This window comes from Eutrigla gurnardus (assembly GCF_963514095.1).
Source record: "Eutrigla gurnardus genome assembly, chromosome: 2".
In the NCBI taxonomy this organism is placed as follows: Eukaryota; Metazoa; Chordata; class Actinopteri; order Perciformes; family Triglidae; genus Eutrigla; species Eutrigla gurnardus.
The window spans coordinates 20,925,797-20,949,128 of NC_139916.1; the positions used below are offsets into that span (position 1 = coordinate 20,925,797).

A 23,332-nucleotide genomic window follows, 5' to 3' on the forward strand; every position below is an offset into this window, starting at 1 on the left:
TTCACTGGAGAATCTGTCAAACTAGATAATAAAAGAAAGTTATGGTTTTGATTCTCTTGATGTATTTTTTCATGTTTTACAAAGGGTTTAAATGGATCCAGGTCATACAACAATGGTAGCAATAATATCACATCCATAACAGTAACAGAATTTCTATACAAAAAGTTTATTGGAACATAAATCTCTTTTTAATTTCTATTAATTTACAAATAAAATGTCATAAAGGTCTGTGATATTGAGATAGTTTTTCCATCTTCAATGCTGATGTCCTCTTTGGTTGGGAGTTCTTAAAGTTTTGTGTTGCCATATGTGTCCTGAAATTAAAACATGTTTAGATAGTCAAAATGACATGATTACATGTTAGAAAGACATACATGTTTTTAGTTTAACCAAACTGTTTGAGCTGTCAGCAACATAGTCACCACTGAAGGAGCATATCTGGGGAACGATGACGCTCCACGCTGGTCCAGACAGTAGAGCACAGCATCATGAACGGAGGCAAAAAGACGTCTCTTTGTGATCGACTCGGAGAAGAAGTCACCGAGCTCTAATTGTGCGACCACAGAGGCTGAAGGGAAAACAGATGAGCACCACGATGAAGCTTTTTCATGTAGACCCGTGTACAGCCTCAAGGAACAGAGAAAGTGTTCACTTACCTTGACAACCAGCCATGTAGACATCTACATCAATCTCACTGAAGTCCTGGAAAATCTGTCAATAATGTAAATACAGAAGATTTGTCCTCATCAAAAGTTACCACTGCATTAACCTTAAAAAAGTCTGATATTATGAATCCTAATCAGCCTAAAAATCTATCTGACAGTCAATGGTCCAGGTTAATTTAACTATAAGAGTAAAGGTGTAATTAGAAGTTAATTAACTCCCATTTAAGTGATATTAACAGTTGCCAACTTACATTTTTCATAGTCTTGATAGCCACTGTGTCAATAAAGTTTGCTGTGGTGAGGTCCATAATGATGGAGTGAATGTCCCAGGTCCACTTGCCCAGTGACCCAAGAGAGACCCGCTCCAGATCGCGACTCAGCGTGTCCTCACTGCTGGAGCCCAGAGTGGTGGTGTCCCCGTCCTGCAGCTCAGACATCCACCCTAAGCTGGTGCAGTCTGGTTTTCCTCCTTTCAGGTACTCCCATCTGCAGGGGTCCTCTGGTGTTCGAGGAGTAGTTGGGATGACAAACACTGTCCCATTCTCCCTCTCAGGCCAGCCCTGCTCCTGCTCGTCTGTAACCTCCCCGTCCATGCACGTGTCCCTCCAGTACTCGGCCTCCTCCTCCACAGAGAACAACGTTGCTCCAGACAGCTGCTTAGCTGCCCGTCTCTGCAGAGTGGTAAGTGAGAGACATTATTTAAACTTCAGTATGTTGACATTTTGGTAGCTCACCTCTCCACGGTGACAGCAGGCACTCTCCATCTATAACTCACAGGACCTAGGTGCTCATTTTCTCACCACATAGAGGATAAGTTGACCCATGGGTCAAACACCAAAAGAAATATTGTAGTCCTTAAAGTGGCAGTCCATTTTCCATTTTCATCTTTCATCTATTTAGTTGTCTTTTAAGTTACTGTCTATCAAAGAGTGAATTAAAACAACAGTGATTTATCATATGACCCACTGATTTAAGTGCTTGTACTTGCTGCTTCGCCCAGAAATAGGATGTCCGTGTCTGTGGTGACATTCCCGCACAAAATTCAAAATGAGTGTCGGATTTTACGTCAGTCAGCAGCGGTTGGTCTGTCCAGGTGGAGCTAGTCATGGAAGTGTATACTGAGTTTCCTTTTAATCGGTAACTTCCAACTGCTGAGTCAGGCTTCCTCTAGCCTAAAATGTTTGACTGGCGCAGCTGGTACGTTTGATTACTGCTGACTCACAATGGAGGATCAACAGGCAGAGAAAGAAGACCATTCAACCTTCAGTCCCAAGACAAAGAAAGAAAAAACGAATCAAAGTGAAGAAGGGCAAGTAATCAAGAAGCAATGTGACCGAACGAGGGAAAACTACAGCCCTCCTTTCAGTGTTGAGCATTTGAAGGCATCACGCAGATCGACACTGTTTGGTGAGGGAGATGAGGTCCCAGAGGCTTGCCTGCAGTTCCATCTACCACTAAAGAGGCCGCTAGAAGCAACGGATATCAAATCTTACGGACTGCCACTTTATACTGCTTTGTAAAGTGTCTATAAACAATCCATGTTTCTGAAGTTATGATATATGCAGCATATATATACACCTCTTTCTTGGCTTGTCTTTTTGCCCGTCTCTCAGCCCTCCTTTCTCTACGCCTCTGTTTGGCCTCCTGCCGCCTCTTATAGATGATCATTTTACTGATGTCCAGCCCACTCTGAAAATAGATCAAGAAGAAAAATAAAACATCAAATGCATATTATAAAAATATAACAAAATGAACAAGAAACAAGACATTCTTGCATTCCTCAAATGTGAGGATTTGCTGATTTTCTCTGTCACATATGATAATGAAATGAATATCCTTGGGTTTTGGACAGGTCAGATAAATCGAGGAATTTGAAGGGGCCACCATGGCCATTTTTTACTATGTTCTGGCATTTTATAGAAAAAGAACAATCAGATCATTATTTTTTAATGAACATAACAAGTTGTAGCCCCAGAATAGATAGTATTATCAGCAAAGAGAACAAACCTTTTCTTTCAAAGCCTCGAGATAGAGATCAGCATTGGCGAAATACACCGTAGCAGAGGAGCGAAATATAGTAACACCTGGAATCTCTCTTGCCTGCCAAAAAGCAAAAAGTCATTAGCTTGTTTTTTGCAATGAGAAAAGCTTTCATGTCTGGTTCCCATCTTTTTGTTTCACCTCTGTGTGGGTCTCTATATCCACGTACAGTTCTGTACCTGGAACATTTCCCAGAACAGAATATGTTGGCCTGAAAAGAATTTAAAAAAAACACATCATGTTTGCAATATGTTTTAGCACAGTACTTTGTCTAATCTTGCAGAGCTTGCAGTCTTACAACAGTTAATAATATTGCCTATTTCACACATAATATGACTCAGATAGTGAAGTGAGAAATATACTATACAATGAGGTGTAGAGGAGTCTTACAGCTGAGTTCTGATGATAACAGTCAGCAGAGCAAACATGATTGATGCTGCCAGACCCAGATCCAGATTGAGCAGCAGTGTCGACACCCAAGTGACCAACCACACCACCTGGGGGATGCAATCTGTATTATTCATTCTTTAGTATGATCATGAAAAGTAAACAAGAATATTCACACACATCTGGATTTTGTCACAATAGGTGCTTTTAAGTATATTTAATATATATTAAAAGTGTAATAAACTGCTTACCAGATCAATCTTGCTGCGTTTCCACAGTGTAAAAATGTCCGAGTGCTGCTTGAACATGCCCTTCAGATTCACAAAGACAATTGCTGCAAGGACAGCCTGAAACAGGAGCATCACAGTTTATTGTGATTAAGCAGATATGTATACAGAAGTGTGAATGAGGCTAAACAAATCCAGATCATAACACACAAATTGTCATGCATCATGAATAAAAATAAGTGGTAGAGCAACAAAACCTTCGGCAGCTCCTGGAACAGCGGTCCAAGTTTCAATATAGTGACCAACACGATGAGAGCTGAGGTCACACCAGCCATCTGCAAGAATAACAAAGGCTGTTTCTTTGTGCTGAAAATGCATATTAGTATGTTTGTTTGTTCATCAGAGATGGATTAAGTCAGCACATATTTCCAACATTTAGTGGTACTCTAACAACTATTAAGTCTGGTTTCTGATAACAAATTTGGTATATATTATTTAGATAAATAATAAAAACATCTCTGTGCACAACATTCAGGTACATTACCATTAGTCCATTATCTCCATTAAGTCCATGTCAGACAAATGTTTCACCCCTGCATCCATCGCATTGTTTCCCCTTTAAATCCATGCGGGCTGGGCACTTGAGTGTGCATGCCACACTAAACAACTATCAAAACTAATTACATTGCTGCAAAACACATAATTAAGTAAAACGATAATACACTTTGGAGTTTTGGATTTCCACATGGTTCTTATGTACATAATGTGGATATATTTTATTTAACACCAACCTTTATCATCAAATAAGTCACATGTGTATTTAGATTATAACTACTTCATGTTATATGTTCACAGTACTTGCGAGGCCATGCTGATGTGGTCACTTCTGTTGCTCACTCGCCTGTGTTTTTCCTCCGGTGGTCTCTTGGATGAGACTTCGAGACATGGAGGAGCAGACAGAGAAGCACTGGAAGAAGCCTCCCACTGCGTTACTGAGACCCAGTGCCACCAGCTCCTGCAGCGGCGTGAAGACGGAGAAACAAAAACGAGCAGATGCGAAGGAATGTAGAAGTATGATGAAGCTACTGCATCTGCAGAATCTGGCAGGTATTTGACGAGAGTTGTTGTTTACCTGGTTACTGTCCACCTTGTATCCGTGTTTTAGTGCAAATGTTTTGCCAAGTGAAATAGATATGGCGTATCCAACCATGGCCAATGCAAAAGCATCACCAAGAACTTCTCTGAAAATACTGGCATCTGGTACACTGGGATAACTTAGACTGGTAGACGGGTAGAGGAGAAGGAAATTAGATAGTATATATATGACTCAAGGAATAATTACAGCAGCATACATTAAACCCATATGCTTACCCACTAGGAATTTCTCCAACAACTGAAATAGAGTAGTTGCCATTCAAGCGGGTATAGGCTGATATCAATGTTCCTGCCACAATCTGAAGACATCATAGAGAGCATACAGATCATGAGCACAAACCCACACACTCACACACACAACGTCACAAGACATTTCAAACGTTCAATCATTAGACATCTGTTAAATCATATGCTCAATGTGAGCCTAATTATTAACCATAAATATCAACTGTTTTGCTGTGAACTGCACAAATGCCCGAGCGCCGCTGCTGATTCAGCTGCACGGCTCCGCTGCGTCTGTGCTTTTTTTCAGTGCTGCAACATCAGCAGCAGAGAGCACAGAGGTGATAACATAAAGAGAGGCCAGAGAGCGTGTCCTCTTATCAACTGACTGTGATGAGCTCCACTGGGATGGGCAACGGCAGCTTCGGACTGAGAAAAGAGTTGAGCTCCTTGGCTGCGATCAGAAACACCATGGACACGGCACTGACCACCAGAGTGGGAAGATGAGTGCGTGGCAGCAAGAGGCAAACATCCCTCAGAGTCTGAAAACGCAGGGAGGAAAAGCAGGAGGTGGTTATGGCCTTATTACTGCACGCTTTCAAACACGGCTGCTTAGCTGCTGACATCCACAGTCAGCATATTCTCCATCTAAAATGTACACTTGTCATACAATAAATGAAAAAAGGTCTATTGTTTTTAATCCTTTAAATATTGCTGTGACCTCATGTCACATTGGTTGTTGTTTGTGTATTCCTCTTACACTTTCTCTTGGTGCGTTTGATGTGTTTGAATGACCTTGTTGCTGAAATGTGCTGTATCAATACATGCGTCTTGTTTAGGGGAATCTCAGTACTCATCTCAGTGTTGACTGTCTGGCTCTGTCTGCCATAGCAACACAAACACAGCAACCAGAACCAAATACTTGACAGTACTCACATACACCAGTGACAAGGGGCCGCTAACCCGTGTTGGTGAAACCCCAAAGATGTACTTGAGCTGTGCGACCACGGCGTGGGCTGCAGCAGCTGTTGTGTACGCCCGCACCAGAGGTTCAGACAAGTACGTTCCCACAAATCCGAACTTCACCAAACCCAGGGCCACCTATGCAAACAATCATTCATGTATATGAGCTGTGGCGACTGTAACAACAACACAAGATGTTATAATTTGTTTGTTTTGTTTTTGTTCAGACCTGAATAAGTCCTCCGAGGACGGTAGTAGCAGCTGCCACCTGCACCCTGTATGCGTCGCGGGCAGCTATGTCCACCTCTGCAGAGATGTTGGTCCCATTTGATTTGAGGAAATATGCATCTGGTGCAAGTCTCTCTGTCACACTGCCCACCATGATGCTGAGTACAGTAAATGTACCTGTGCACAGAAAGATTAAACAGGTTAGTACATAAGTTATGTGTACGGCACAGTGTCTCTTCCTTCTGCTTACCAATAGAAATATGACGTGATGTTCCAAAAAAGAAGTAGATCAATGCTGGGTAGAGGGACGTGTAGAGCCCGAATACAGGAGGTACGGAGGCCAACAACGCATATGCCAAACCTGTGAAAAACACAAGTTTTGTCTCACCTGTCTCAGTATACCAATGGACATTTTTATTCATCTTTTTAACGTAATATTAAATATTAATAATGAATATTCTCCAGAGAGAAAGTAATAAAAAATATGTGTATGAAATATTGCTTGTGTATGAGAATGTACAATTATATGCTTTTGTCATATATACTATGAAAAACTTACAGTGCACTATGAGAATAAAATCTGAATTTTTTTTCTGCGGTATTGTTGATATTTACTCGACCATGCTTGATTATCTTAATACCTTGTGGCAGGTGCATTATGCCCACACTGATGCCGGAGATGAGGTCTGGCATACCGTAGTCCCAGACTGAGTACTTGGGCAGCCAGTACAACACAGGCATGCTGCTCACCACACTGTGTTTCAGTTTGGGTGCTGTACATCTGGAAGAGATTTGATTTTTAAACATTTCCTATTGGCTGATATCTGAAAGCATAGATTGACTGAAAATGGTGCTCTTTGACAAGATCAGACCAGACGTCTACATCTACAGTAGAATTAGCCGTACAATGTGCCTTACCTTAAGGAGTCTTTAAGGTGTTCAGTTAGAGAAAGGTGAGTGTCAGAGTTTGCTTTCCTCTGGGTCACCTCTTCCAGTCTCTGCTCATCAAGCACTTCCCGCTCCACTTTGTATCTCCCAAATCTGCATGTTGAGTCCATTGAGGTGAATCCTTCAAAAATCTTCTCAATGTTTTACTCTTTTAAAATGCAGGTGATTTATTCTGATACTCTCGTTTACTACAAACTGTTCACCAACCTGTCAGAAGAGCAACTGTATCTTTATGTACACCGTGTTGCCTAATGGTTAACTCTAGTCAGGATGTTGTGGGCAGAGCCTCTTCATTACAACAATGGCTGACCGGAAGAAGCAAATGATGTAATTAACGTGTTAAAAGAGTGAAAATATTAACTCTGTTGAATTTCAGTTGATGTTTGACAGCGCTGCTTCCATCCTTCAAGTTCCTTTTTCCATTTACTTGCATAAGTAAAGCTAATGAACCGTTGATTGGCTTCTCATGCTCAAATTATATTGAGACACAATGATGGCAAGTCTGAACGTAAAATGTATAAATACATTTAGTCTCCAATGTTGAAGCATTTGGATTCTATGAGTAAAACGTAATAGATGAGGTTTTGATTTTTGGGTGGGTAAATAGTATACACTGGGCCTTTAAGAGAATGCTGTCATGAAATCTGAATCCGAGCTTGGTGCAATGATTCATTTCAGTCATTCCAGCGCTGCAGGCACGTGACCGAGGCAAACACAAGGGGACGGAGAATTACTTACATAAATAGTCCAACATAATGCCAATGAATAAAATCAGAAATGTCAAAATAATTCACTATATTTGTCTTTATCGTGACTTAAAGACAAACGCTCCCCTGATCTTTCAAACCCTTCTGACCTACTTGCCACAACACTGTCTATTTTGGGTGAGCAGCTCAGAGGGCCTCAGCAGTGGAGGGGGGGTACATATCTTTGTCTGTTGCAAGTGCTCAGACCCCTCTCCCCTCTGACTGACACATTCAGCAACATCATCAACACATGGAAAACACGGACATTTACTTCTTAGACAAGATAGCAGAGGAGCTGCTGACTATGGTAAGGTGCTGTATGAGGTGGACTTATAAGAGACAATGTTATAAGGACAATGGTGGCATTTTTGCTTGTATTTGTTATATCCAAGGGTAATAAGATAAAGCGGCTGCTTAAATGTGAAGTCCATGAAAATATCCTGACAGAATGATATCATTACTTAAGCAATTATAGGAATGTGGTATTGCATTACTTAAATTTGCTTAAATCATTACATTGATTTATTTTCTTTAATCAAGTAATATAATAACTATGTTTTACCTACGGTTTCACACTTGCCTGTGCAAACTGCTGTTTGATATGATATTTGATATATATATTATATATGATATATGATTATTTGTTTTTTTGTTGTTTGTTTTTTCAGAGACAATCTTCTCACCAGTTGTTCGTAGTGCATAACACTTCCTGTGTAACTTTCTAAATACTATTCTTTCAATACAAAAAAAGTAGAGGCAAAATGGATCTTACAGCCAAACATGGTCTGGTGCTGCTTGACCAGCTGAGGAAGATGAGGGAGAGTGAGCATCTCACAGATGTGGTGCTGGTTGCTGAGGGCATCAGCTTCCCGTGTCATCGCGCCGTGCTGTCCGCCTTCAGCCCGTACTTCCGTGTGATGTTCACCTGCGGCCTGCGCGAGTGCAACAGCAGAGAGATCTTCCTGCGTGACACCCCCGCAGACAGCCTGGCCATCCTCTTGAACTACATGTACTGCTCAGATCTTCCTCTCACTAACTCCAATGTACAAGGCATCTCCATCGCAGCTTTTCTCCTGCAGATGGACGATGTCTTCACTCGCTGCCAGCTGCACATGACCGAGAACATGGATGCCTCCAACTGCCTCGGCGTGTACTACTTTGCCCGTGACCTCGGTGCAGAGGAACTGGCTGAGCATGCTCAGCGCTTCCTGAGGCAGCACTTTGTCCAAGTCTGCCAAAATGAGGAGGTCCTGGAGCTGGAGGCCCATCAGCTGGGAAAGCTCCTGACTTGTGATGACCTTAATGTTTCACACGAAGAGACCATCCTGGATGTGGTCCTTCACTGGGTCAAACACGGCACTCTGGTGGATGGAGAGATGCGCATGCTGCACCTTCCAGAGCTCCTGAAGAAGGTCCGTCTGCCACTGATAAGTCCTGACTATTTAAAAGAGGCAATGAAGAGGAACACGGCCCTGCTGTCGGATGCTGAATGTCTAGAGATGCTCGATCAAGCCTTGGAGGCCACGGCAATGCATCACTCAGCTGTACCACGCAAACTAAAGCTGCGCTACGGCATGGAGACAACGGATCTGCTGCTCTGTCTTGGGAACGACCGTGATGGGATCAGGTCCAGATATGGCAACATTACTGAGCGCAGCTTTTGCTATGCGCCATCCACAGGCCGAACATACTACATGACTTCACCTTGCTATGCAGAGGCTCTGGGGTACGTCTGCGCTGGGGTCGTCACCGGAAAAAACGACATTATAGTGGCGGGAGAGATAGGTGCACGCAGAATGGCCCGAGAGAAGGAGGTGAATGTTGAGATTTGCAGGTAAGATCTGACCGGCACATTTGATAAGTCAACTTTGATGTATTTGCACACACATTGATGACGCTAATAGTTGTCTTGGGTTGCCAGGTACAAAGTAGAGGCCCAAGGAAGCTGGGAGCGCCTAACGTCAGCCGAGTACCGTGACTCATATGCTCTGGGGTCACTGGGTGACACTCTGTACCTGCTGGGTGGGCAGATGAAACTGAAGAACCAGTTCCTCATCACTAACTGTGTGGAGAGATGGTCCCTGCAGGGAGGACCCTGGCGCAGTGCAGCGCCCCTGCCGATGCCTTTAGCCTATCACAGCGTGGTCAGCATGAAAGATCGCCTGTATGCGATAGGCGGACGAACCCCACAGGTGATGTCAATTACATCTTTACATGTGTTTACTTCTCAGAGATTGTTGTGAAATCTAGAAGATCACACTTCATCCACACATTTAATATGAGCTCAGCATGTAAGTGCTCTCTGACTTACACCTGCTCTGCTTTGTCAAACCCTCCCTCCCCTTCCACCATGCAGTCATACCGGACCGATGATGAGCCCGACCGTCTTAGTAACCGCCTCCTGGAGTATGATCCAAACACAAATAAGTGGACAGAGCTGGTTCCCATGAAGTACTCAAAGTACCGCTGCAGCGCTGTTGCACTCAATGGTGAAATTTTTGTGATGGGTAAGATGATTTATTTGTTCCTTTTTTTAAATTTATCTTGACATGCATATATTGTGATGATCCTGCTACATGAATTGAACTGCACTGATTCATGCAATAATTTGTTTTTTAAATGTATATTGCTATATATTATGCAGGAGGTATTGGATGTGAGGGAGTGGACCGTGGGCAATCACGCCGCTGCCTCGATGCTGTTGAGATCTACAACCCCGATGAAAATAACTGGAGGGATGGACCTCCTCTCCCGTCTGCACAGCTCTCACTACGCACCAATGCCTCAAACGCAGGAGTGGTGGGAGGCAAGATCTATGTGTGTGGATACTACAGAGGAGCAGGTAATGAAAGAATATCCATGTCCATCGAATGAAAGTGTTTGAATGATGTTGCCAAGTGACTGCATAACCTTTTCTGTTTCTGAACTACCTTCAGATCGACATGATGACATAAAAAAGGAAATTTTGGAGCTGGACCCATGGGAGAAGCGCTGGACAGTGGTGGCTCGCAACGCTCTAATGCATGACAACTATGATGTCTGCTTAGTGGCGAATCTCAACCCAAGGGGACTCATGTCCCCACCTGCTGACTTAGTTAAACAGTGACACCCCTGTCAGATCAAGTCAAAGTCTGTGTGGGAGAATTGACGAAGGCTATTAATTGTTAATCATTAATGCACTTATCGCTGGGCCAAATGCATTTTTTTCCCCTAAGCAGAAAAGGTTTTGGTTTCCTGCATGAAAGACGATCTGCGGTTAATGGTTTGAACGTTGTTATGTGATTCTTGTTAATATGTGAGAATAGATCATTTGTAAATACAGCATTTATTTTTTCATCTTAAACATCTGCAGAGATGAGTCACCTTGTCAAACACATGTTATCCCTGCAGCCCTCTACTTCATAATATTGCACGAAAGAAATGACAATGATACATAAGATTTTGGACAAACCTGAAGACATAAGACTTCCCACAGAGCATGTAAACACCATCAAACAAAATAAAGTCATCAGAAGTTTGAATTGCGTTCATTTCAAGATGAACCATGTTGCATACATTCAAACCAGCTATGGTGTATGAATAGTGGATATTTGTGCTGATAAATTATCTTGCATTTCATCCATCCATCCATCCATTGTCTACCGCTTATCCTGTATTTAGCCGATCCCAGCTGTCATTGGGCGAAGGCAGGGTTCACCCTGGACAGGCCGCCAGTCTATCACAGGGCCAACATGTAGAGACAAACAACCATTCACTCTCACATTCACACCTACGGGCAATTTTAGAGTCATCAATTAACCTATCCCCATCCTGCATGTCTTTGGACTGTGGGAGGAAGCCGGAGAACCCGGAGAGAACCCACGCTTACACGGGGAGAACATACAAACTCCACACAGAAGGAACCCGGGCCGACCCGGGAATCGAACCCAGGACCCTCTTGCTGTGAGGCGAGAGTGCTACCCACTACACCACCGTGCAGCCCCCATCTTGCATTTCATTTGATTTCTATTTACTTTGTCAGTAATTTATTTATCATTTTAACACAATTAAGCTTGTATGAAAGTGTGTTTTTATGAAACAATAAAGCAGAGCTGCCCAAACTTTTTTGAATGGGGGCCTGATAAGATAATGTGGACTCTCACTTCATACGGGTTATTTAAAAAAACGTATATATATATATATATATATATATATATATATATATATATAGACGTTTTCTGCATTCCAACATCAATTAGGAAATATCATTATTCAGTAGCTTTCTGTAACTACAATAAGCTCATCAATAACATAGCACACTCTAAATTCCCTGAATGTGAGTGTGAATGGCTGTCTGTCTCTACATGTTGGCCCTGTGATAGACTGTTTCAGGTTCATAACGTTGTTTTAGGGATGGGACTATATAGGATTGTATCATGGACATTGTTAGTGATAAAAATAATAATAATAAAAAATACTCACAGTAAGTCGATCCAGGTGAATCAGGATAATTTTAAATTATCGTCACAGCTGATTTGAAAAAGTTGTCCAGCTCGCGGTCATGGTAGACAAGTGAAAAATGAGCCTGATTTATGAAATAGAGGATACAAAAATATATATTTTTTAAACGTTTTCTTAATAGTATTTAATGTGATAGCAATGTTTAAAGTGGCAGTCCATAACATTTTCATCTATTCAATTGTCTTTTAACTTACTATCTATCAAAGAGTGAGTTAAAACAATGATGATTGATCATGAACATGTTTTAATGTTTATCGGGATTAATCGTGAATCGCAATCATTCTGGCCATGATACTCGTGACAAGGAAGAGCAGCTGCGGTCGGCTGGGCAACTTATTCATGGCGCAGCAGTCCCGGGTGACGACGGGGGAAAACCCCGTGGTCTTCCCTGAACCTTCGCTCGCTTGAAACGTCGCTGCTAGGAGGCTAGGCTAACGTTAGCTTTGAGCTGTATCACTTCCTTCATCCCTTCACTGCAGGCCAACCGCTGATATGAATACAGCCCGGTCTGTTGGCAACGTTGGCACGACTGCTTAGCTTTCAATGAAAAAGTATTTAGGCTAACTTTTACCGTCGACTTTACGCTTTTCGGCTGTGGCCGTCTTCTACCTAGCATGTTGCTAGGTAACCGTGAGGCACCTGTGAGGCATCGTGGCTGTAAATGAAAACTGTGCCGTAACTAACACAACTGATGCTGTAAATGTTGCACACACAGATTAATGACTTTAACGAAGTCTGTACAGTCACCTACATTACTACACATCAAGTGCACAGAAAGTGATGGCTATTTGCAACACGTATTATACACGTATTTCGTTATTTATATACATTTGTTTCTTAAACTCTATAATGTTACACTAATTGTGAGTGTATTGGAATCAGTGCAGTGGTGTTTTCTTTGTGTGTTCTTTGGCGTCACCTAGTGGTGGCAGAAAATAGCAGGTTTGATGAGGAAGCAAGCTCAGGCTGTGTTCGAAATGCCATACTAACGTACTGCCTACTACATACTCAACGTGTATGTACTACATACTGCCTACTAAATCAACGATTGAGTATGCCTTTCCCTCAGACTGTTCACACAGAAGTATACTCATCTTCTCTGATTGAATCCGTTCCGTTTCCGGCCCGAACACGCGTTGAATGGAAATTAATTCTAAAAATATAAATCGGTATTATTATTACTCTAGGAAATATTCCTCAATGTTATTTAAGTACAATTAAAATAATTAATTGTTTTATAGTTTTTTTAATGTGAGCTCCCGCGCTTTCCCTCTCCTGTCTTCCGCTTACCTGCAGCTCCGTTCTTTCGCGAGTAAGCTAGCTGTTCAGTTCATCGTGATTATTGTGTTTATTGGCATTATGCCATCAACCAGTGGCCGAACACTAGCGCGGAGACGACGGAGGCAGTCGGCTCGTCGTCTGCGGTACATTATTAACATGTGCATGGCATCTGGATTTCTCTCTGAAGTAAGTAATATTAACAGCACTTAAGTGGTTTACACGTTCACCTGTAGTATTTTGATCATCAATAGACAGGCCTATGTATGAATTCATAAACGAAATTATTAAAAGACATACCGGTAGCTGATATAAGTAGTTTAATACATATCATGTATGACAGTTTGGTGTCACAGAAAAAAATATTAGCAGGCTAATAGTGAGTAATCAATTACACAAATAAGCATGTAATATATACAGGTTGCATGAATGTAGTATTAGAAATAGGAGTGTGAAGAAGTGTTTATCAACAAATTAATATGAAAATGTTCAGAATAAATGTAATTAATATATGATGTTTTCTTTTACAGGTTGCCAGAGGGCCATACTGCAGGGTGAATCCTCATGTTCCCCTGTTGCGTCTCTACTTTGGGGAAGGGGATTTGACGAAGGACTTCCGTCTTTCCAGGCCTTCCGTGGAGAACCTCATCCAGTGCCTACAGGAGGACACTGACTATGGATGGGGGAAGGCTTTTGAGGTGCTTGTCTTCCTGTACTGGCTGGCTAGTGCCACCTCCTACAGGGTCGTGTCAGAAGCCTTCGATATCCCTCGCACAACATGCCACAATGTTGTTCACCGGGTCAGCAAGGGCATCCAAGGCATCTTGAAGAGGGTCATCCACTTCCCCAGTAGGGATGAGCTGGAGGAAATTGGGGCTGGGTTCCAGCTGCTCTCTGGTTCCCCGGTGTTTGGCAGAGTGGCGGGGAGTATTGATGGGTGCCACGTCCGCATTGTCCCTCCTGGTCAGTTTGCGGCCGATTATTTTAACCGCAAACTCTTCCATTCGGTCCAGTTTCAGGCGATCTGTGAAGGGTCGCTTCCTGGACGTCTTCGTGGGGTTCCCTGGCTCGGTGCACGATGCCAGGGTCCTCAAGTGTAGCCCGGTCTACATCAATCAGCTCTACCCACCTCCAGGATGGTGCCTCATCGGGGACGGTGGTTATCCCTGCCTGGCGCAACCCATCTCCCTGATGACCCCATTCCGTGAGCCTGTCCGGAATGCTGTTGAGGGCAGGTACAATGCCAGGTTGTCCAGGGCCAGGTGCGTGGTGGAGGAAGTAATGTTTTTTTTTTATATTCAAAATCTTTTATTTTAAAGCTGCAATTCATCAGCAGTTTTTTAATGCTTAATTTAACATAACAAGAATGATGACAACTCGCATAAAAACATCACCATTCCACATTTCAAATTAATTCACACCTCCTATGAAGAACCAAATTGAAGGAATTCTAACAATGAGATATACCACAATTCTAAAACAGACATACAGCATATTTAAAATGAAGGAAAGAATGAGAAGGGCAAAATAGAAAGATAAATAAATGAAAATAATAATACAAAATAAATAAATAAAATCATATAGGCAAGTGCATTCATACTAATTACATACAAGGGGTTTAGGAAAGGCAGGAAGTGGTGTTGTGTTTTGGAAGTTATTTTTTTCCATAGAGGGAGCATCACAGTGAGACAATCCTCTTAATCCTCATCTTAAATCCACAAAGTGGGAGTTAACTGAATGTTATGACTATTGTATTTTCATTGTATTACATTTGTTTAAGCACCATTACTCATTGTTTGTACTGTTGGATTCATTTTAACAAATGTAACAAAATGTGAAATTGAACAGATATGCTGACAGGGAAACACGCTGCAAAGTAAAATAAGGTAACACTCAATATAATACACAGCAAATCCACTGGGAACCACGAACAATGAAAGACAGGCATGCACGCGCACGCACACACACACACACACACACACACACACACACACACACACAGACACACACACATAGGTACATAAAGGACAGGTGTTGTGCCAAAAAGTGATCCTTTCAAAATAGTTAGACTACATTTTCTACGTCATCTTTAGATGACCAAACTAGTAGATTCTTCCCCAACTCTGCCTGCAGAATTACCATAATTATTTATTTAATGCTGACCTGTAGTTTTTCTAAAAGCTGTAATTAGATTGTATGGAAGTAAAAAGTTGAGACATTGACCACCTCGCCCCCTCTGGAAATAGAACCGGTAGTTACACAGTGTTGTATGTTGTCAGAAACACAGCAGCCACAGTAGCAGTCTGCTATTCCTGGACATTAGTGTGTAGTCACACAGAACAGAGGGGGAAGCCGAGTACTCGTGCCACACTCTTTTTTTGATTTCCAGCTTTACAAATATTGATTCTGGATATCTGGACAACAGGGGGTAAGTAGGCTCATCCTCTAATGGTGTTGACTTATTTTATTATTTTGAACAAAAAAAAAGCGACTTGATTTTTCTACATCCAAGTCTCATCGTTAAGACCATATTTAGTCCAGCAAAACAGACAGGACTTCCTGCAAAAACCTTCACAATAAAAGTATGTTTGAGGTAGTAGGCCTATCAGTGTGGGGGCCAAAGCAACAGAAATGACAGGTAGACTATACACATTACACAGAATACATGTTATCACACAAGACATGTCAACTTTAAACACTTGGCTTCATAACTACCAAGCAGTGCAGAAGAATGGAAAACTTTTTTTTTTCTAGCTGTACGTTACTGTAAGATTTTCTTTCCCTCTCCATAGGCCGCTAACAGGACCTTCCCCAGACATGTTGTCCAGTACTTTTTCTTTTCAAAGACAGGCTCTACATTTTTCATGAACCACCACATTCCTTGAGTACAGCGAGACCTGTCTGAAAGGCTTCCCCTTCACTGTATTAACAAAATAATTGCGCATATCCCTTGAAAGAACACTAATTAATTTGATTTGCCAGCCTTCTATGTTTACAACTGTGAACTGTGTGTCACAAGTCGGCCTGGTCCACGCGATATCAGGAAGAGTTCAGTTGCAGCTGGGTCAGGAGCTATTTACGTTGACATGCCATTCATCCAGCTAAAAATAATCCTCACACGTTCACTGCCCACTTGAAATGTCATGACAAACAACCTCTTGCAATCAGTAAAAGTACAAACTAGCTGCCAGAGAGCCAAGCAGTCAGTGAACTCCTGTTCCAGAGATGCAGGCGTGTTTGAAGAACTCCTTCCACGTTTCAAGTGCAAATGCATTTGTGTTGCAGCTTCCTCCCTGAGTGCTGCTGTCGTCTGGGCACATCTTCAGCTGTGCTCGCGCTCCTCAGGCCTGATTAAATGTCATCTTCATACGCTGCTGCTATATCAGCCCTTATTTCAGCCAACTCTTCCAATGCACCCATCAAAGCCAGCCCTAAACCCTCCCTGGCCACAAGAGGGGGTCCTAAACCTTCCCATGCTCCCAGCAAACCTGCCCACTGCCCTCCAGCTGGACAGAGGCATCCTCATTCCCCTGAGCCTCTGGGAGCTTATGACGAGCAACAGGAGAATCCTGCAGACTATGGGACTGGTAGGCAGCATCCCAAAACCAAACTCCAACACACTGGTTGAGCTCTTTTCTCTGATGCAGGTGCTACGGTGTGTTGCAGGAGGATACTACCCTGTGCAGATTGGAGAGATTTTCGCTGACCGTTATCAAGTGGTGAAAAAGTTGGGATGGGGTCACTTTTCGACTGTATGGCTCTGCTGGGATATGATGTGAGTACAGGTTTGATCATTTGACTTTTCATTTACATCACATGATAACATAATAATATATCTAATATGATAATTGTTTGCATGCAGGGCGGGGCGTTTTGTGGCTCTGAAGGTGGTGAAGAGCGCTCAAACATTCACGGAGACGGCGCTGGATGAGATCACACTTCTGAAATGTGTCAGTGGTTAAAATGCGTCATCGTTTTGAGTTATCTTACAGCACTTTTATTACAGTGCAGAAGTAGTAGATCTGGCTAGATGAGTGTGTTTTTGTTTTAGAGTGTCTGGTGTTTGTGGAGCAGGGAGATTCACTAGTGAGATTGATACTGGTGGCCTAGAATGCAATTCATGATATTATTTCAAGGTCTCTAAAAAGAAACATGTTTGATATTGAAAGACGTGAATCATGGGGAGAAGACTATTGTTTTATTATAGATGAGGCGGTAAATAATGCACTGTGTATGTGTGTACACAACATTTTGAAATGCAAAAATCAATATGTCATAGCAGTTCTCAGTCTTGGTAATATCAACAGTCTTGGCTCAGCCTATCTGCAAAGCTGTCTTTAATCAACACTAATACGATTGTCTTTCATTTGATACATTATTGTGGATTCTCTATCCATCAGGTAAGGGACAGTGACCCCAAAGATCTAAAACGGGAGACCATCGTGCACCTCATCGATGACTTCAGGATCACTGGAGCCAATGGAGAGCGTATCCTTCACAGAAACATGCAATCGCTGTAACTTTACAACTTGTGCTGCTGGTGTGTCTTTTCTTTTTGCCACCATGACATCATCCTTACCAGGACTTATCAGTGTTGCAGGACAGAAATATTGTTTCAAAGTGTTTTCGCCTATTCTAAAGCTACAAACTAGGTCCTTAATTGCCCCACCAGATGTGTGCATGGTTCTGGAGGTGCTGGGTCACCAGTTACTGAGGTGGATAGTTAAATCCAACTATACTGGCCTCCCCCTTCCCTGCGTTAAGAGCATCCTCAGACAGGTGCCGTGCAACACTTTCTACCATCTTAAATCATCCTCCCTGTCTTTCACCACAGGCTGAGGTCTTTTTCATTGTTTTTTTAACCACAGGTTCTGCAGGGTTTAGATTACTTGCACACCAAATGCAAGATTATCCACACAGACATCAAGCCAGAAAACATCCTCCTGAGAGTGGATGAGGTTTACGTTCAGAACCTGGCGGCTAACACCAAGCTGTGGCAGCTGCCTGCGTCCTCTGCTTTCACCAGCTCCACAAACACAGGTTGGTGATGCTGCACTGGAAGTCACATGTATGTCTGGCTTCAGTTGTAAAGGAATATGTATCTGCGAGCACCAGGCTGATTGAGGTTTTCTTGATTAAATGCAAGGAAAGTGTTTACTGCTGTTGCCCCCTTTTCACTCATTTTCGCCTTGTGTGCCTCTTTTCCCTGCGGATGTTTTTCTTCCTGCCAGTGAACAGAAGCTCCAGAGAAAAACAGGTGTGTGACCCAGAATGTATTTCTTCTGTTCATTTATGTATTGTGTGATACATGTGTTTTGTTATACTTTCATCATGGCGTATGTGTTTCTGCTATGACTTCCTCAGAGTTTATCCAATTTGTTGGGGAAGCTGACTGGGGTTTTCCACACTCTTGGGGAGTGGGTAAGATTGATTTTGTTTTTGCTTTTGCATTTGAGCTTCTTAACTGCTGACAGCATCTACAGCTTGTAACTGAACTGTAACTGAAATGATGAAAAGGCGAGGCATCATATCGAGTGAGGTTGTCAGATTGCAGTCCTAGAAGAGCATACTGCATCGATATTTCTGTCGATTCTGATTGACACAATCATGACTATGATGCTCAAGTAGGAGGAGATTTGAATTCATATTATACATCCACATTTATGGTTAATATTACATCAATTTCACACCACTTCCTAGAGTTATGTCACCAACGCAATTCATTTTAAAGAATCAGTTTACCTTATCAGAAATAGCATGCCACAAATTACCATTATTTTATTCAGGGATCTTTAAAGTTTAAACACAAGGAGCTGTTGTATTTGCACTTTAAGACTTTGGTTGACATAGTAAACAATACTCATTCTGCTGTTCTTTTCTTTCTATCACGTCTATCACACGTTGACCCCAAAGAGACAGTGGAAATCTCTTAATAATAGTGTAACGCTCACCCCCCGGTGCTGCAGCGTTGAATAAGGAGGCAATGTCTGGCTTGTAATTCTGTGTGTTTATTGAACGACAACTTTATCCCGTTCACTGTTGGCCATGACCCGTACATGCCGTCGTAACCCAGCTTCCACAACGACACTTACATCATTTGTACTATTATATGTCATAATAAACAAGTATACACAACTATCACAATTAGAAGGCAGAGATTGCTTGTTGTCATTATGTTGAGTGGTTTTGATGCTCCCATTAGGGGGCACCAGGCATTTTAAAATCCTACACATAGTGGCTCTAATTTGCATAATTTGCTTTACAGACAAATAATGAATTGTTATATTGATTGTTTTTTCCATGACTGATTGCACATCCACAGTCCAGCAAGGTCTCCACGAGCCCCATCAAACGCCTGACAAGAAAAGACAGGAGTCGGCGAGGGCAGGAGAGTGCATCTGACCACAAACAAAAAGACAAACATGTGTCGTTCTCTGATGTCACTGCTGCTTCGAGCACTTGTAGCTCCACCCGTCACCACAATCTCACAGCAGGTCCTGACTTCAGGTTAAGGAGGCAGACGCTGCTGCTGGAAGACGGACTGGACTCGGCTCCACACAGGCACAGATACTCCCTCTGCACGTGGCCAGACCTCTACACAGATGCTCCTGTCTCTGGCTCTAGATCACTGTTATTGCATCAGACTGCAGACGAAGAGCTGCCTCCCCCTTCACGGTCCTCTCCCCGTGGTCAGTCTCATGGCAGTGTGCAGTTTGTTCTGCTTCCTGTGGGAACTTAATGTTTACAGTTTGGCAGAATTTTTCAAATTTGGTGCACTCACAGTCTGCCCTGGTCTGATCTACTGAGCTATCACATTATTTTATGTTATTTTAGGTATCAGTGACTCGGATGGACTTCCGGACCTATTAAACTCCCAGAACGCTGATAAAATCCTGATCAAGATCGCTGACCTGGGAAATGCCTGCTGGGTGGTGAGTGATTAATGCAAACATGCAACCAGAAAACCTACACAACTGCAATGAAATAGTTTTATCTTCAAGCCAGTCAGTAGTGCATACCTCCTCCATCATAATCCTCCATAAGTACACATACACACACACACACACACATTTGCCGTCAAAAAAATGAGTGCATGATGAGTTTAATTTGTCCAGCGCTCTTTTCATTCTTCACGATCAAATCCGTTCCACTTTATCAGTAAGAGAATACCCACATCAATAGGAATCCACTCCGTGTTTTCCTGCTTTCCTACACGCACGAGCACCAAAGGAAGTTTGTTTCTTGCAGCTACTTGGTCAGCGAGTTAACGCCAGCAACACGGGCGGACTGGAGTTTAACGCATCCGCAGACAGTTTAAACGCTGGAGCTCTGTCCCGGCAGTCAGATTAATACTGTCATCAGACTGCTCCACTTTTTTCTTCAATCTGATTGGCTCAGCCTGACCCTCGGCCGGGTTTTTCTACTTCCCTCTGAAGTTACACAGAGAAAAAGAAACATGTTAAAACGAAAAAAAAGGTGGTGGAGATGAGAAAGAAATGGTATTTATGTTGCTGGGAAAAAAACATTGTGCAAATTAACAATGCACTCTCAGATCAATATTAAGGCTATCATTAGTGTATATGCCACTATGTGATATACACTGTGCAAAAGCTTGTTTTGATTCTGTAGCCAGTTGTGTAACTACTATTGCAAAGGCATTATAAAAACATGTTAATGAATTAAAATACACAGTGAGGAATGAATCAAAATAACCTATATGCCAAAGTTAAGACTAATTTTATGGTGAAAAGGTGGCATTCAGGTACAAGTACAGGTACCAGTACAAGCTCAGGTTCAAGTTCAAGTACAGGTACAAGTACAAGCTCAGGTTCAAGTTCAAGTACAGGTACAAGTACACACTCAGGTTCAAGTACAAGTAGGTACAGTTTCAGGTACAGATGGCTAGAAAGCAAGGCATGAAGCAACAATCACAATCTAGCAGGGAGTGGGTGGAAATGGGCCAGTTAATAAACTGCAGGGCTGACGAGGGAAAGGGGAAAGTAATGATCAAGTCAAGTTTTATTTGTATAGTACATTTATAAACAAGCACAGTTGACAGAAGTGCTGAACAAGCATAAGATGCAAATGAAACCAAGTGGTACAAGTGTCAGTGAGTCGGGTGACTGGTGGGATAGCCTGAGGGTATCTGGCGGATGGATGGAGAATATGCAGGCCTGGGGAAGGCTCCGACGGTAAGGCCAGAGAAGCAGGATGGCAGACTGAGGGAGCCGCTTTGACAGCCACATGTCTCGATTATACAACACTTCCAATCCAGCATTTATAAAGAACCAAATGTGACAGTTGCTCTCTGTGTCACATCAGCCATGTTTTTTACCGTGCCCTCCAGTAAAACACTGCCATATGTTACCATTGAGACAAGACTGTGTGGGCTGATATGAAATGTAGCTCGAGAGACGTACAGTATAGCTGTGTTTTTATAGAACTAGCTGGCGATGGTTATGCTTCTCATTCTCTTCATTTGGCAGAGAAAGAGACAATGATGTTATTTCCTCTGATGATATTTCCCATTTTAAACTGTTTTTTTTAGACATTGGAAATGTCCACCTCATTGGTCTCGAAATAGCTGCCAACTTTTGAATGCATTGCTGTGAAATGATATCAAATATTCATGGTCCCCAGATGATAAATCCTACTTACTTAAGTGATCCGCTTACTTTGCCTCCAGCGCCAGTTTGCATTATTAGATTTTAATGAAATGTCTGTAGCTGAAGAGCAATGAAGGCCGTTTTTATGGAGCTTTGTTAAAACTCAATAAGTGCAGGTAATTTAATAGTGGAACACTAATATCTCCTCTCTCTTGTCAGCACAAACACTTCACTGAAGACATCCAGACGTGTCAGTACCGCTCTGTGGAGGCTCTGATTGGTGCTGATTATGACACACCAGCGGACATCTGGAGCACGGGCTGCATGGTAAGACGAGCACCTAGATGTGTGTTTCATTGTGTGTCATTCCAGCATCGCCATTTCTAGATGTGTCAGAGACAGAGTCTTAATTCCTGTATGTCTGTAGGCTTTTGAGCTGGCCACAGGGGACTATCTCTTCGACCCCCAATCAGGAGATTCATTCTCCCGCGAGGAAGGTTTGTGTCGTTCACAGCGTGTTTTTTGTCTTAATTAATCTAAATGTTATTACAATCCAGTGCTCCGTGTTCTCTCAGATCACATTGCCCACATTATTGAGCTGCTGGGATCCCTTCCATCCGGGTTCGCCCTATCAGGGAGCAATTCCAAACGATACTTCAACCATAAAGGTAATGCATACTAAATCAATAACAAATATAGTAATACTTTGGAGATACTTATCACACTGTCAAATCACCTGCATTTGATATTTTGGACACAGTGGTCTTCAACTCATAGTGTGACTTAAAACTGGTGTTTTTAGTTTTGTGAATTAATAACTCGACATAACAGAAAGTAGACTAAAGCTGTGCACATCTTACCCTGTGCAGGACAACTGCGGCGCATCTCAAAGCTGAAGCCATGGAGCTTGTTAGAAGTCCTACTGGACAAATACGAGTGGCCGAGAGAGGAAGCCACCCAGTTCAGCTCGTTCCTCCTGACCATGTTGGAGCTGCTGCCAGAGGAGCGAGCCACAGCTTCCCAGTGTCTGAAACACCCCTGGATCGCCTCCTAGACTCACTTATTCCCGTGCTCGGAGCCCAGTGGACTCGCTCTCCGTTCAGGAGACTTGGACAGCTGTGGGATGTACAACAGTAGATTGGTGCCGGCATCATGAGCGTAGCTTTCATGGATATTTGTTAGCCTGAGTAAGAACATCTCACCTGTTGGGCTGCTTGGTCTTTTCATATTTTAATGGCTGTCACATCTAATTCAGGCATAGAAATGACCAAAGAGAAGTTTTATCTTATTGGAAAACTGCCTTGTTAAAAGATCAAAGTTCAATAAACTGACACACGATTGCTTTTGTTCTCCATTAGTAATTTGTA

The 23,332-nt window shown here is 42.5% G+C and overlaps 3 protein-coding genes across 3 annotated transcripts; 2 read left to right on the forward strand and 1 right to left on the reverse strand.

Moving 5' to 3' along the window:
* Positions 1-213: 213 nt before the first annotated feature.
* On the reverse strand, positions 214-7,075 carry slc26a6l1 (solute carrier family 26 member 6, like 1). Its single transcript, XM_084028523.1, has 19 exons — positions 6,806-7,075; positions 6,529-6,668; positions 6,138-6,248; positions 5,889-6,064; positions 5,633-5,797; positions 5,086-5,238; positions 4,691-4,773; positions 4,452-4,599; positions 4,221-4,334; positions 3,577-3,654; positions 3,344-3,439; positions 3,096-3,202; positions 2,847-2,916; positions 2,673-2,765; positions 2,244-2,354; positions 917-1,336; positions 657-711; positions 423-568; positions 214-314 (listed from the first exon to the last, which is right to left on the reverse strand). The coding sequence occupies exons 1-19, from the start codon at positions 6,943-6,945 to the stop codon at positions 288-290; spliced, it is 2,433 nt and encodes an 810-aa protein (XP_083884649.1). The 5' UTR covers positions 6,946-7,075; the 3' UTR covers positions 214-287.
* A 703-nt stretch (positions 7,076-7,778) lies between these two features.
* kbtbd12 (kelch repeat and BTB (POZ) domain containing 12) lies at positions 7,779-11,194 on the forward strand. Its single transcript, XM_084024685.1, has 6 exons — positions 7,779-7,888; positions 8,250-9,415; positions 9,503-9,773; positions 9,938-10,088; positions 10,226-10,423; positions 10,518-11,194. Exons 2-6 carry the CDS (start codon positions 8,343-8,345, stop codon positions 10,685-10,687), a joined length of 1,863 nt encoding a protein of 620 aa, XP_083880811.1. The 5' UTR covers positions 7,779-7,888; positions 8,250-8,342; the 3' UTR covers positions 10,688-11,194.
* A 4,458-nt stretch (positions 11,195-15,652) lies between these two features.
* On the forward strand, positions 15,653-23,307 carry LOC311031422 (SRSF protein kinase 3-like). The gene is made up of 15 exons (XM_084037734.1): positions 15,653-15,787; positions 16,645-16,946; positions 17,026-17,134; positions 17,222-17,309; positions 17,760-17,847; positions 18,032-18,138; positions 18,228-18,399; positions 18,591-18,616; positions 18,724-18,780; positions 19,682-20,048; positions 20,194-20,291; positions 22,185-22,292; positions 22,393-22,462; positions 22,541-22,633; positions 22,835-23,307. The coding sequence occupies exons 2-15, from the start codon at positions 16,715-16,717 to the stop codon at positions 23,017-23,019; spliced, it is 1,800 nt and encodes a 599-aa protein (XP_083893860.1). The 5' UTR covers positions 15,653-15,787; positions 16,645-16,714; the 3' UTR covers positions 23,020-23,307.
* Positions 23,308-23,332: the final 25 nt, after the last annotated feature.

Excerpts from the sequence above, each read along its gene's own strand:
- LOC311031422 (XM_084037734.1), top strand. The coding sequence starts at position 16,715 with ATGTCATCTTCATACGCTGCTGCTATATCAGCCCTTATTTCAGCCAAC. Across the intron at positions 17,848-18,031 it reads CACTGGAGCCAATGGAGAGC|ATGTGTGCATGGTTCTGGAG; the intron begins GTATCCTTCACA and ends TTGCCCCACCAG. Across the intron at positions 18,400-18,590 it reads CACCAGCTCCACAAACACAG|TGAACAGAAGCTCCAGAGAA; the intron begins GTTGGTGATGCT and ends TCTTCCTGCCAG.
- slc26a6l1 (XM_084028523.1), bottom strand. The coding sequence starts at position 6,945 with ATGGACTCAACATGCAGATTTGGGAGATACAAAGTGGAGCGGGAAGTG. Across the intron at positions 4,600-4,690 it reads GTTGGAGAAATTCCTAGTGG|TCTAAGTTATCCCAGTGTAC; the intron begins GTAAGCATATGG and ends CCCGTCTACCAG. Across the intron at positions 3,655-4,220 it reads CCACCGGAGGAAAAACACAG|ATGGCTGGTGTGACCTCAGC; the intron begins GCGAGTGAGCAA and ends TTATTCTTGCAG.
- kbtbd12 (XM_084024685.1), top strand. The coding sequence starts at position 8,343 with ATGGATCTTACAGCCAAACATGGTCTGGTGCTGCTTGACCAGCTGAGG. Across the intron at positions 9,774-9,937 it reads TAGGCGGACGAACCCCACAG|TCATACCGGACCGATGATGA; the intron begins GTGATGTCAATT and ends TCCACCATGCAG. Across the intron at positions 10,089-10,225 it reads TGGTGAAATTTTTGTGATGG|GAGGTATTGGATGTGAGGGA; the intron begins GTAAGATGATTT and ends TATATTATGCAG.